Source organism: Humulus lupulus, chromosome X (assembly GCF_963169125.1).
Source record: "Humulus lupulus chromosome X, drHumLupu1.1, whole genome shotgun sequence".
NCBI classification, from domain to species: Eukaryota; Viridiplantae; Streptophyta; class Magnoliopsida; order Rosales; family Cannabaceae; genus Humulus; species Humulus lupulus.
In genome coordinates this window covers 189986396-189999154 of record NC_084802.1, presented here as the reverse complement: position 1 = coordinate 189999154, position 12759 = coordinate 189986396, and the positions used below count along the sequence as shown (strand labels likewise).

The 12759-nt window shown below is 37.8% G+C and overlaps 1 protein-coding gene across 1 annotated transcript; it reads right to left on the bottom strand.

The window, feature by feature from the left end:
• Positions 1-3047: 3047 nt before the first annotated feature.
• LOC133803431 (uncharacterized) lies at positions 3048-5769 on the bottom strand. Its single transcript, XM_062241475.1, has 7 exons — positions 5554-5769; positions 5271-5340; positions 5109-5168; positions 4333-4447; positions 4042-4157; positions 3762-3886; positions 3048-3513 (listed from the first exon to the last, which is right to left on the bottom strand). Exons 1-7 carry the CDS (start codon positions 5628-5630, stop codon positions 3390-3392), a joined length of 687 nt encoding a protein of 228 aa, XP_062097459.1. The 5' UTR covers positions 5631-5769; the 3' UTR covers positions 3048-3389.
• Positions 5770-12759: the final 6990 nt, after the last annotated feature.

Here is a 12759-nt window from a genome sequence, read left to right as displayed (position 1 = left end):
GGTAGGCCAAACATGTATGCACCGCTCCATGCCCTCCAACTCATGCTTGGTCGGCCTTTCCCTTGCCCTTACCTGCACCATAGAGAACTCGTGAGCCAAGGCCCAGCAAGAAAACTTCACTAGCATAGCATATAACAATTCATTTCAATAAGTGCATAACTAAACAAACACAACAGACAATTCACATGCATCCATTACAATTGACAACAATGGCCTAAGTCGGTCAAGGTGCGTTACTAGGCACCAAGTTCACGGTCCTAACCGAGCGGGTGAGTACAACACCCTTAGATGGCCATGCCAAGGCAGCCTGCATTCAGCATGCTTATTGCCGATTCTGGCCCTTGCCAATCCCAACCCTTGCCGACCCCATCCCTATCCGCTCTATCACAAACACATGTATGACATAATTGTTACAAACATTTACACAACACTAAGCACAATACGAGCACAGATAATCAGGCCATGGCCTTCTCTACGTGCACAGACAGTTTTCTTACCTAAACTCCGCAAGCTCTGGGTAAGCGTCCTAGATACGATCCCCGTCAAACGTCCGGATTAGCCCTAAGTCACAATAATATGGAACGTCCATCAACCTTAGGCAAATAAAGACTTTCGAATCTAGTTCTAGCCTCTGAGACTTCGAATTCTACAAAATCAGGTAGTAAAATCCTTACCGAGCCCCTAAGTTTGAGTTCCTGAGCTTAAAAACCCTATTCGGCCAACACTCTCTATTTGAGCCGCGACGCTCCTCAGAGGCGCTGCGACCCTCCACAAATTAGAAAGCATTCCTAGGCACTTCCCTTGGCACGCGTCGTGGGGAACCCTGCCCAGCGTTGTGGCGCTAAGGCGGTTCAGCAAACCCCCCTTAGGCCTCTGAGTTCATGCAGGTTGTGGTGCTCAAGAGCAGCGCCGCGACGCGACCCTACAAATCCACAATCTGCCGCTCTCTTCTTGCCTATTCCCCGAGCTAAAATCACCAAAATTCAACTTAAATATGTACTAAAGCCAGAATTTAGTCTAGGACTCTTAACAACATAGCATGGGCATCAGAATTATCCCAAAAACTAATCACAAATCCATCCCCAACTGTAATGACCGAAATTTCGGAATAAGGCTTAGGGCCTTGATTAGGGGCCAGGATGAAATTTTTTGGAATTATGTGATACTTATGTGTATCATTATGTGATTATGTGAGTTATATCATAATATGACTTGATATGCATGTTTAGGTATATTAAATATGCATGTGAACCTATTTCTGATTAATTGGGAGATTTTCATATTTTGGAAATTTCGGGTATATTTGGCATATATGTGGCATGTGTGTGGTGCTTCATTATTATTTGGTTATGCTAGGGTTACTTTCCATGAGACGATCCTAGGAGATAAGCTAGTGGAAAAGTCACAACATGATTTATACTTTACTCGGAGTGAGTCAAGGGATACTTTAGAACGATTTCTTTTCTAACATGCCTTTTTGTAGAAGATCTCGTACTAGTTATTACAAAATAATAATAAGGAAATTTCACACTTTATGCATGAAATGTAGAATAATTAAAATACATGCCAGCATTAGTAAGCATCCCTAAAGTACGCCATTTGGTTAAAAAAAAACAGGACTTTATTGCTCCTCTCATTATTAACAGTCCCAATCTATCTCTCTCTTTCTACAAAGATACCACCACCATCCATCACCCCCTCCACACGATGAAAAAACGCATCTCAATGCTGCCACCACCATTATTATATTCATCACCATTGAAGTACCCCATCTAAGCCCTCTCTTCCTTTTTTTTTTTTTTTTTAATTTTAATGATGAAAAATCTAATCCAAAACTTAAACTTAAGAAAATATTGACTTAAGGCATTAATTTATAGATTTCAAATATTTTTGTACAAGATTTTTCGGTTTTATTTGTATTTTTTTTTCCAGATCTAGAACTTTGAAAAGTTACAAAAAAAAAATGATGTCTAACAATGTTGATGTGGTGGTGCCTTGAAAATATGGTTTTTAGGCCAAAAAGTGATGCCTAACAATATTGATGCGATGGTGCCTTGAAAACATAATTTTTTTGGCAAAAAAATAATGTCTAACGATGTTAGTGCGATGATGAATTGATAAAATGGTTTTTGGCAAAATAATAATAATAATAATAATAATGTCTAACGATGCTCATGCAATGCATGTACAATGCTCTACGATGAAATTTGATTAAAACTTTCATGAGGCATAATTTTTCATTCGGATATTAGTTTGAGGTAATTTTTTTTAATATAATTATTTTTTCGAGATCTATACGTTTAGAATATGTAGAAGTGCAATATTTAATTGTGTTGAATACAAATTTTTAGGCCAAAATTCTAAAATTTGTATTCAACACAATTAAATATTGCACTTCTACATATTCTAAGTGTATAGATCTCGAAAAAAAATATTGAAATTAAAAAAATTTACATAAAACTGATATCCAAGTGAAAAGTTATACTTTATGAAAGTTTTTATCAAATTGAAAAGTTATGCTTCATAAAAGTTTTTATCAAATTTTTTTTGCAAAAAGCCATGTTTTCAATACACCACCGCACTGGCATCGGACCAACATCGTTTTCTAGATCTGAAAAGAAAAAAATACAAACAAAACCCAAAAATCGTGTACTAAATTGTTTGAAATCTATAAATTAGTGTCTTTAAGTTAATATTTTCTTAGGTTTATGTTTTGGATTAGATTTTTTCTCATTAAAACTTAAAAATAAATGAAGAGAGTAGAGATGTCAATGGTGATAAGGATAATAACGATGGGAGCAACATTAAGATGTGTTTTTTCATCGTGGCGAGGTGGTTGTTGGTGGTGATATGTATCACTGTAGAGAGAGAGAGAGAGATTGGGACTGATAATAGTGACGGAAAATGAAGTCCATTTTTTACAAACTAGCATACTTTTGGGATGCTTATTAATGTTGGCATATATTTTAATTACTCTGCACATTCATACATTAGAGTGAAATTTCCATAATAAAATTTGAATTCATTTGGTAAGAATAGAATCTGTGAAAAAGAAGGCCATAAGTTGAATCTAATTAAACACTCGTGATCTTCGAACAAAATACGTTATTGGAAAACATAAGGCAAGTGAACGCCAATCGCCAGGCTTTGCAGTCACCAAGGAGTTCGAATGCCCAAAGATAAATTAGGGTGGTGGGTACATACATCTACAGTCTACAAGTAAGTAACTCTCACTACCAGTACATAAGCTTGCATTCTACGATTTAAATGAACCAAAACAGTTATCATCGGTTCTTCAAAAAAAAAAAATAACAGATATTCTCGGGGGAAAATCAAATAGAAAAAGAAGTCTTGATATCACCGGGTAAAAAATCCAGTCGTAGGATTCCTCAGTTTGAGGGTCTCTGACAAGCAGAAAAGAGCTGACAACTGATCAAAGCCATCACCAGAGAGATGGATAATTGGAAGCCAACCACTTTTGGGAAGTGCCAGCCCAAGCCTCGCTTAAGATAGCTGGAAAAACATGAACAGACATGATCATCACTTGTCAAAATTCCAAAAGGAGAAACAACCCAGGCCAATAAACCATTCAAGATGTGCGGTGATGCAGATGGCAGACACATTGTAAGTGGAAACTTTTAAAGTTTTTTTGTGCATATTTTATGAACTGAAAACGTCGCAGTTATGGCTGAAACTGAATAGAGAAGATGCATCGAGACACACGCACACAAAAAAAAATTATGATCATAGAAACACCAAACCTTGTGATAGATGGCATGGTTGCTACAATCCCTGCACATACGTATATTATGGGAATCAATGTCTTGGGTTTGTTTTTCCGAAGCCACATCAAGGATCCCAATGCAGCAAGAGATATGCTGAACACCTATAAACAAATAGGTAAAATACTGATTCTGAGGCGATGGAAATTTCACTCCAAAACAAGCATGAAGCTTATCTATAAAAATGAAAATGAATTCATACAGCTCCAGATTGTTAACTTCATATTACAGGTCTTAACAGAAGAGCAAATAAGTTTACCAGATTTGCATTCGCTTCAAGGCCTTGTAGGATGAAATCCCAAGTAAATTCCAATCCTCTGGCACCTACCCAAAGAGGTGCCAATCTATGCAAAACAGAATCAGCAAAAGCCCATCCTGTAAACAGCAAATTAACCCTAGAAAATATTAAAAGCTTTTCCTCAAGTAATAGAGACTACAAGCTAAGAGAATAACTTGATTTTGGATTTGGAACTCTTTTTATTTTATTATGTCCCTTAACAATAACATAAATTAACTGGTTTCTTTACTAAATTCATAAGGTCTTCCTTACCAAGTCCAACTGCTTGAAATTTATGGTTTTGAGAGATATTTCTGTGAGTCAACTGAGTCAATGCGAAGTAAAGACCAGCAACATCTATAAAACCAATTAAAGCTTTCAATGCTTCCTGCAAGTAAAATGGCAGAATTAGGTGATGTAACTCCAACCGAAATTTTATGAACAAGAGGAGTTATTTTAGAAGCTTCTAAGTACCCATTTAGCATCTTATTCTTTGAAATGATGACATGTGACCACATAAAATTTTCATAATTCCAATGTTCATCGTTTCTAGACAAATGAAAATGCATTGTAAATGCACACTTGAGAATTTAGGAGTCCAAAGTTGCGTCCAAGATCTTAATTGATCCAACCAATGAAGAAAAATAAATAAATCCAACTTTGAAGGATCAAGGGCCTCCAGTCCACCTTTCTGGGTTTCCTGGTCTCACATGGTCTCCCTTCAATCAATTACTTGGTGGCAAGTCAAGCACCTTCATTTCAATATAAACCACAGTCCATTTTCAACCTTAACTAAATCAATGTTACTGAATGATTTTTTTCAACAACCGTAATATCCGAATTCTGATATTGTATAACATATACTTTCAAGTCAATATCACAAATGCTAAATGCCAACTTAGTAAATAAACATAAAAGGCCCCTTCTATTAAAGCTATGAAGATCGAGCAACAAAGTAGAAGCTACATACCAAGATTACACTAGAAACATATGTGTGCGTATAAATGAACTATAATGCAAATAAAAGTATCCATCGTAGACTAAATTACCTGGTAAGGATCGAAGTTGTCAGTCTCCGACACCTTAAGAAAAGTTGCAAGAAAAACAAGCTGCCAACACAAATTGGGTATATAATTAGAGGCAGTCAAAGAAGATTGAAATAACTCGCATGGATGCGTATTAATTGAATATGATTAGCCATAAAAACAAACCTTGACTAAAGCTGTAACGAGATAAACGATAGCAGATTTAATAGAGGTACCAAGTGTATCATACTCGGATCTGCAAATCAGTTCTCATAAATTTTAGACAACAGATAAATCTTCGCACAGGAAAATCCTTTCACTCCATCACACACAGAAATTAAAGATTCCAATGTTGAATTGATTAAGGGGGTTCTCTTTCTTTCTTTCAGAAACAGTAAAGCTAAAATTTTGAAATTGCGGTAGATCTGCACAAAACAAAAATCTAAGGGCAGAAAAAGAAGAAACGTACAGAGGCGTGGCGGAGTAGTAGACCGCGTGAGGTCCGAACGTAAGAATCGCACAATTGAAGAAGTGAAACAACGTCATTCTCTCTCTCTCTCCCTGGGAACGCTACAGCAAAGACTGTCAGAGCAACTAGAGAGAATCGGAGCTCACACGAGAATAAAGGATTCAATTTCTATTTGCCTACTGTCTCTAATGGTAAGGCTGTGTATTGTATTCGAAAGGGTTATTTTGAGTGATAATCCCTAAGCACCCTTTTTTTTAAAAAAAAAAAAAAAAAAAAACTTAGGTTACAATCTTAAAATTTGACACTTACATTCTTAACCTGATGTATCTATTAATCTTTAGGTTTCAATAAGTTTCCATCTGATGTTTCCGATTCTAACCTTTAAATTATAATTTTGCAAACTATTCAACCCGAATACAACACTCAAACCAAACATAAAAAACCAACAAAATTCAAATCGCCCAATTATTATATTGGTCAGTTTGAGAATTATACTAACTCGCCCAATATAATCTAAATAAAACGATTATGAGTTTTTTTTTCTTCATTTATACATACATATATTACGTATACTATTACATATATTATACGTAATAATAAATATTATTTTAAAATTTTTAACAATAAATTTAGAATAATATTTTAAGGTTTCAATTTAGAATAATATGTGTAAGTTTGGAAGATGTATATTAAACATTTAGTTTGTTGAATCTAATTATTTGATCAATTAAAAAAAACTAAAGATCGGTTTGAACGGGTTAATCCGATCAAGCTGCCTAAAACATTGGACGAGTTAACTTTTTTCTTTTCTTAATTGGATGGGTTAGAGTTAGATTTTTTCAACCCAATTTTTACATTTGGTTGCTTAAAATATGTTATAACCTGACCAAACCGACCGATGAACACCCCATTTAAATTTTGCATTATTTTTTTTTTCCTTTAAATAAAAAAGAACTTTAAAATTCAAGAAAAAAATCATAATAAGGTATATACTATTTTATCTTGATGTGTTTTGCTAAGACATTTACTTACACTTATAGTTTCAATAATATCAAATTACATTATTGTATTTTATCAAATAATACAAAATACCTCTGTTATACTCATATTTCAACATGTTTAGCAAGCAAAATATAATGGAGAGAATTTTCTAAGTCTCCAAAGCTGCTTCAAAAAGTGTTTTTGGGCATACAATTAGGCTGCGACGAGCAAGCCCAACTGACCATGTAGGTTTTCTAATGAGTTTGATTTTGTATATTATGAGTCTCGTGGTTCAACTCGAGCAAAAAATTATGAGCCTTTAAGGTGGGACAACTTGCATCTTATGCGTGTCACAGGACTGTCGCAAGCTAAATATATTCTCCAACTAGAGGTTATACGCCAGGGTGATCTGACCCGAGTAATGCTTGAAGACTGACGGGGGCGATCTAGACGTTGTGTTATTCGATCTCTATCACAGATATTTAGGGCAATCTGGAGGATCTCATGATAGCCCAACTCGATGATGTAATCTCGAGCTATTTAATATGAGTTAATGAAATGTCTTCAGTCTTGTAACCTTCATCTATTGCTTGACTGTAGTACCTCAAACAAGACAATTTAGCTTGTATTTTTAGGGTACAACATATATAGATATATATATATATATTTGACTGTATACATAATTATTACTACATATAGGTATACTTTCTTAATACGAGATTTAAAAAACATAAAACTAATTACATTTTAGAGGTTATTCTTATTTATAACCAGCACAAATTTGGACCAAAATTTTTTATAGAACAAAATATTTTTCCCTGAACTATAGCACTCGTAGACTTTTACCCCCCGATTTTTTTCGCTTGTCAAAAATACCCCTGAACTATACCATTTTTTTGCCATCTTATAGAACTAAAAACGATAGAATGTAAAGCACAAAATAGGGACACTTTATGAGTTTTTTCTGGGTTTTGAGGTTGAATGGATAACAATTTAGGCCAAAAGTTTAATGGTTTCAGATCTGAAACTGGGTAGCTTAAGCGAAACGGATCTGGGGTGGTTTTTCATTAAAATCACCTTTCAAAACAAATGTTTTGACACGCAACTTCCGGGTGATAGTACTTCTCGAGATTAGGGCGCGTGAATTAGGGGCATGCGTGGGCACATGTATTAGGGTTTTAGATACGTTTTCAGCCTATAGAAGCTTTAGTTCGAGTAAAGAAGCTTTTGATCTTTAGGTCGCGTTCTCCCATGATCTTGAAACTAGGTTACATCCCTAGGTCACCTCTAACATTCGTTTTGTAATCAGACGAACTAAAACATTAAAAATGAGCAACAAGAAAAGAAAAGCTATCGTAGATTCCTCTTCCTAGGATAAACAGGTTGCTGAAACCCCCACCCCCCACTTTGGACCAGAGGTGGAGAGGGAGATTGAGATAAATGCCAACAACTTTTATGAGGCCGAGAGGATAGTCTCTCGTATAGTTTCAATGCCCCAAGTGAACAAAATAATGAGGGACCATGGGATTAAGACAGATTCCAAGCTTTGCGTGCGACCTGCACTAGAGGGAGAGTGGAGCTGCATTGCCCTGGAGGATGACTTCGCGGCATGGAGCGATGAGCACCTGAAAGCAAGCGCATTCCTCCTACTGAGTTCGTATTTCACGGACTTTCTAAATTTCGTGAAGCTAGCTTCATTCCAGCTTCCCCTAACACTTATCGCCTCATCGCAGGCTTAAGTATTTATTTCTTAAAAATGAATGGAAGGACCCCTCTCCTGAAGATGTATTATATTTCTTTTGCCTTAAAGCCAATCCGGACACCAGAATCGGTGGTGATGGTTTCTACTACTTCACCAGATTTCCAAAAATAGTCACCATCATCGACCTCCCTAGCCATTCAAATGACTATAAGGATCAATTCTTTATGTCAAATAGATTCCGGACCTACAACTTCCGTTATTTCAACCGGCCTCGTGAGTGTTTTTGCCTTAGCCTTATTAAAGTTTGTGTTTTAACATTTGCTTATTCTAATTACTTTACTTTCTTGTGCAACGATTTACAAGAGGTCCACGACTTCCTAGGTTTGTCGAGGTCCTCCCAGGAAGAGGCCCCTGGCCACCATAAAGGAGGTCCAGGAAGAGGAAGAGATCGCGCCCTTGGTGCGTAGGACGATCTAGATAATAACTCAAATCGGGCAAAGTTTGGGGTAGCAGTCGACACCTATGGCCAAGGGAACAATGATAATGATATTAACCGAGTTGCTGCTAGTTTTGTATTAGATCGACACAATCCAAGGAAGGTCGTGACTAGGCACCTTGAGGATCCAGACATGGACATCACGCTGCAACAATGTGTCAACCTCCTGGTCCTCCACCACAATCTTTCCTACCCTAAATATATAGTAGTTGTAGATAACACCTTCCATTTTAGGTCCAGCATTTTTTAGCAATATGGAACAAACATCTGACCCGAGTTATACCTTAGATTGCAGTGCCTTCACCCTGGGCTTTAGGCATGTCGAATATGAGCCTAGCCCAGATGAAGAGCTCGAGTTTGAAAGGGTTCCTGATGTAATTTTGTTCGGGTCTCCCCCACACGTAATAATCCAAGAGTTAGAATTCCATACCGTTGCTAGCCTAGCCCTCAATCTGGAGCTAATCATTGTAGTTTCCTCCTCTAGTTCGTAGGGTAGGATTCTTGTACTTTTACTTTTTGTTGTTTACATAGTTAGAATTTGTCTAACTCTTTTTCAATCATTTTCTAGAGGACGACATTAACCTCAAAAGTGCCTTTAAGACCAGTTCTGGTCCCATCGTTAAGAGGCATCGGCTCTCAAAGAAGACCACCTCCAGGGCTGGAGCTTCAACAGGAACTCAGGCCCAGCCAAAGGAGACCACACCCTCCCAACCACAAGGATGCTCCTCCCCCAGCTCCCTGGGTGACTGATTCTGCAGTTCCCCAAGTTATCCATGCATCTCCTCCAGTTTCCATCCCAGCTGCTCATATCGAGTTGGGAAAATTTCCCAACCATCTCTGAGCTTTGTTCTAGGGCCTTACCAGTCAAGTGGTCACACATCTCAATCAGCTCTTCGTTAAGGAGATGGAAGCGATTGAGGGAGAGGTCGCTCCATCCGTTTTGAACTCTGCTCTGGGGATGTGTCTGACCGTGAGTTTCATTACTTCTTTCTAAGAATTTATCCCATATTTTTCGTGGTCAAACCCTTCATTCATATTCCAATGTAGTCATGTTTTGTCCGAATCTGGGCTGGAGAACGGATTTGTTCCGCCCTTGCTGCGTCAGAGTAATCCTTGAAGGAGCTCGACAAGGTCAGGGACAAGTACACGCAAATCGATGATGAAACCCCTAAGGAAATGGAGCAAGCTCGCGAAAAGACTCGTCAGCTTGACGCGGAACTGGAAACCTCTCGGAACAATGAGAAGATTGCCAAGGCACGAGCCATGGAAGTGATCCAGAGCCGCGACCAACTTCAAGGGAAAGTTGAGGAGCTCCAGTTGAAGGTTAAAGGAGCTGATGCAGAGCTGGCAGAGTCCCTGGAACAAATGTTTTACAAGGTATGGTGCTTTAACCAGGAAGGTGACTTCTCCTTCTTGGACATCGAGCTATGGGGGCGATACCTCACCAAATTCCAGGATCAGCTGGTGAAAGAACCGGCCAAGACAGTGGAGACGACCGTTGAAGGCCTCATCCATTTATGCTTTATATGTTTTTCTTTTCCTCGGGGATATTTTTTATCCATTGTAATTAGGCCTAATAGGTCGGGACAATTTGCCTTAGGGCTCTATTCGAGGTTATTTATCCTTGTTTTATATTTACTTAACCACAATCTTTATGCTTTTTCCATTCTATTAATTTATTATTAAGCTTTTAAACTTTCTAAGTTTTTATATACTCGCATAGTTATAGGGATTGCATTTAGATCGAGGAATATGTCCGGTGGTTGACTAGTTAATTTCAGGCCGCGAACCTGGTTCTATCCAAAGGTTTTAATTGCTTGTTTGCATGTACCTGTTAATATTCAGGCCCAGACTTGGTTTAGTTCGAGGATTCTTTGTACCTGGTTTAGTTCCAGGATTTTTTTTGTTGCTTTAAATTTTCTTAACTTAGTTTGTATTCGAAATTACTTTGAAAACTCGATCTTTAACAAGCTACAAGATTTCCAATTTCCAAATTCTAAGTTATACAAAATTTTCTTTAAAATTTGCATAATGTTTCAAATACTATAATGAGGGTTATATGCCTCCAGAGCGATCATAATTTATAAATATTCTAGATCGCTTTTACACAATGAACTCGTACTAAACAAGATTTAGTGAAAAATTGTGGTACCGTGTTTAAACTACAGAGAAACCTTTTATTAATTCAAAGATAAATTAAAAAGATATGGCCTTTATAATTAAGCCTTGCAAAAATTATAACATAAACTAAATTAACAAATAGACCCTATTACTAATAGTATTTCTTTAAATGCAAGGCATTCCAAGTTCGTGGAACTGCCTCTCCATTTAGCCGAGATAGTCTAAAAGTTCATTCTCACAAAATTTCCACGATTTTATATGATCCTTTCTAGTTCGGTCCTAAAACACCATCTTTATGGTCTTTGTTGGCTAGGAACACCATTCGAAGCTCCAAATCTCCTAGTTCGTGCCTTTGTTCTTTGACCTTTGAATTGAAGTTTTGCGCTACCCTTTGTTGATAATGGGCGAGATGTATCTGTGATTCCTCTCGCCGTTCTTCAATTAGATCCGGTGATGCGTTTAGTAGGTCATGATTCCACTCCCGTTGATAGGTTATTTACCTATGTGATGTCACCAAGGTCTCGTTTGAGAGCATGGCTTCACTTCCATAGGTTAGTGAGAGTGGAGTATGCCCAGTAAAGGTGCGATGTAAGATTCTATAAGGCCAAAGTACTTGTGGGAGTTGTTCATGCCATAACCCTTTAGCATCCTCCAATCGTTTTTTTAGATTGGTCTTGAGAGTTTGTTCACTGCCTCCACCTAGCCATTAGCCTGAGGATATGCTAATGAAGAGAAACTCTTGATTACGTCGTACTTCTCACAAAATTTCATAAATATATCGCTATCAAATTGAGTTCCTTGATTACGTCGTACTTCTCACAAAAGTTTGTGAACAGATCGCTATCGAATTGAGTTTTGTTGTTGGACACGATCTTCTCGGAAGTCCAAAATGACATATTATATTTTTTTATCACAAAGTCTGGCACTCTCTTCGAGGTTATGGTTGCCAGTGGTTTAGCTTCAACCCACTTTATAAAATAATTGATCGCGCCACTGCATAGAAAACTCCTCCTTTTCCAATTGGCAATGAACCAATTAAATCTATCCCCAGATGGAAAACGGTCAAGGCGAGGAGATCATAGTCAACTCCATAGGTGCGACTCGAGCAATCATGGAAAAGCGTTAGCATTTGTCAAATCATTGAACATACGACATCGAGTCCTTTAGTGTAGGCCAAAAATAACCCTGCCTCAATACCTTCAAGGCCAAGCTTTGTCCCCCAGCATGATCCCCACAGAATCCTTCATGGACTTCTTTGAGGATAGTTTGGGCTTCTTCGGGTAGAACACATCAAAGGATAGGCATGGAATGACCTCTTCTATAAAGAACTTCCTCGACAAGAACATAACTCGGGACCTGGTACAACAATTTTCGTGCGTCCTTGCGATAGTTTTCCAGTGGTGAGGGATTCCACGATTAGGGTCATCCAGGTCGAGCCTTAATGGATCATCTCAATTTTTCTCGACTATTCCTCTATGTTGGGCTTGTCTAGAAATTAAACTGGGACTACATTCAATGTGCTCGCCTCTTTGGTGGTGGCAAGTTGGGCGAGAGCGTTTCCATTTGTATTCTGCTCGTGTGGAACCTATTCGATAGAATAGAATTCCAATTCTGGCAGTTCGTTTTTTACTTTAGCTAGATAAGTTGCCATCTTGATTCCTCGAGCTTGGTATTCTCCTAACACTTGGTTCACCACGAGCTAAGAATCACTAAAGCACTGGATAGCCTATTATTTTAGCTTTTTGGCGACCCAAATTCTAGCCAGCAAAGCCTCATACTCAGCCTCATTATTGGATGCGTCAAACCTAAATTTGAGAGTCGTATGAAAACGATGGCCTTCGGGTGTGATCAAGATTATTCCAGCCCCAAACCCATGCTCGTTTGATGATCCATCGACGAAGAGCTT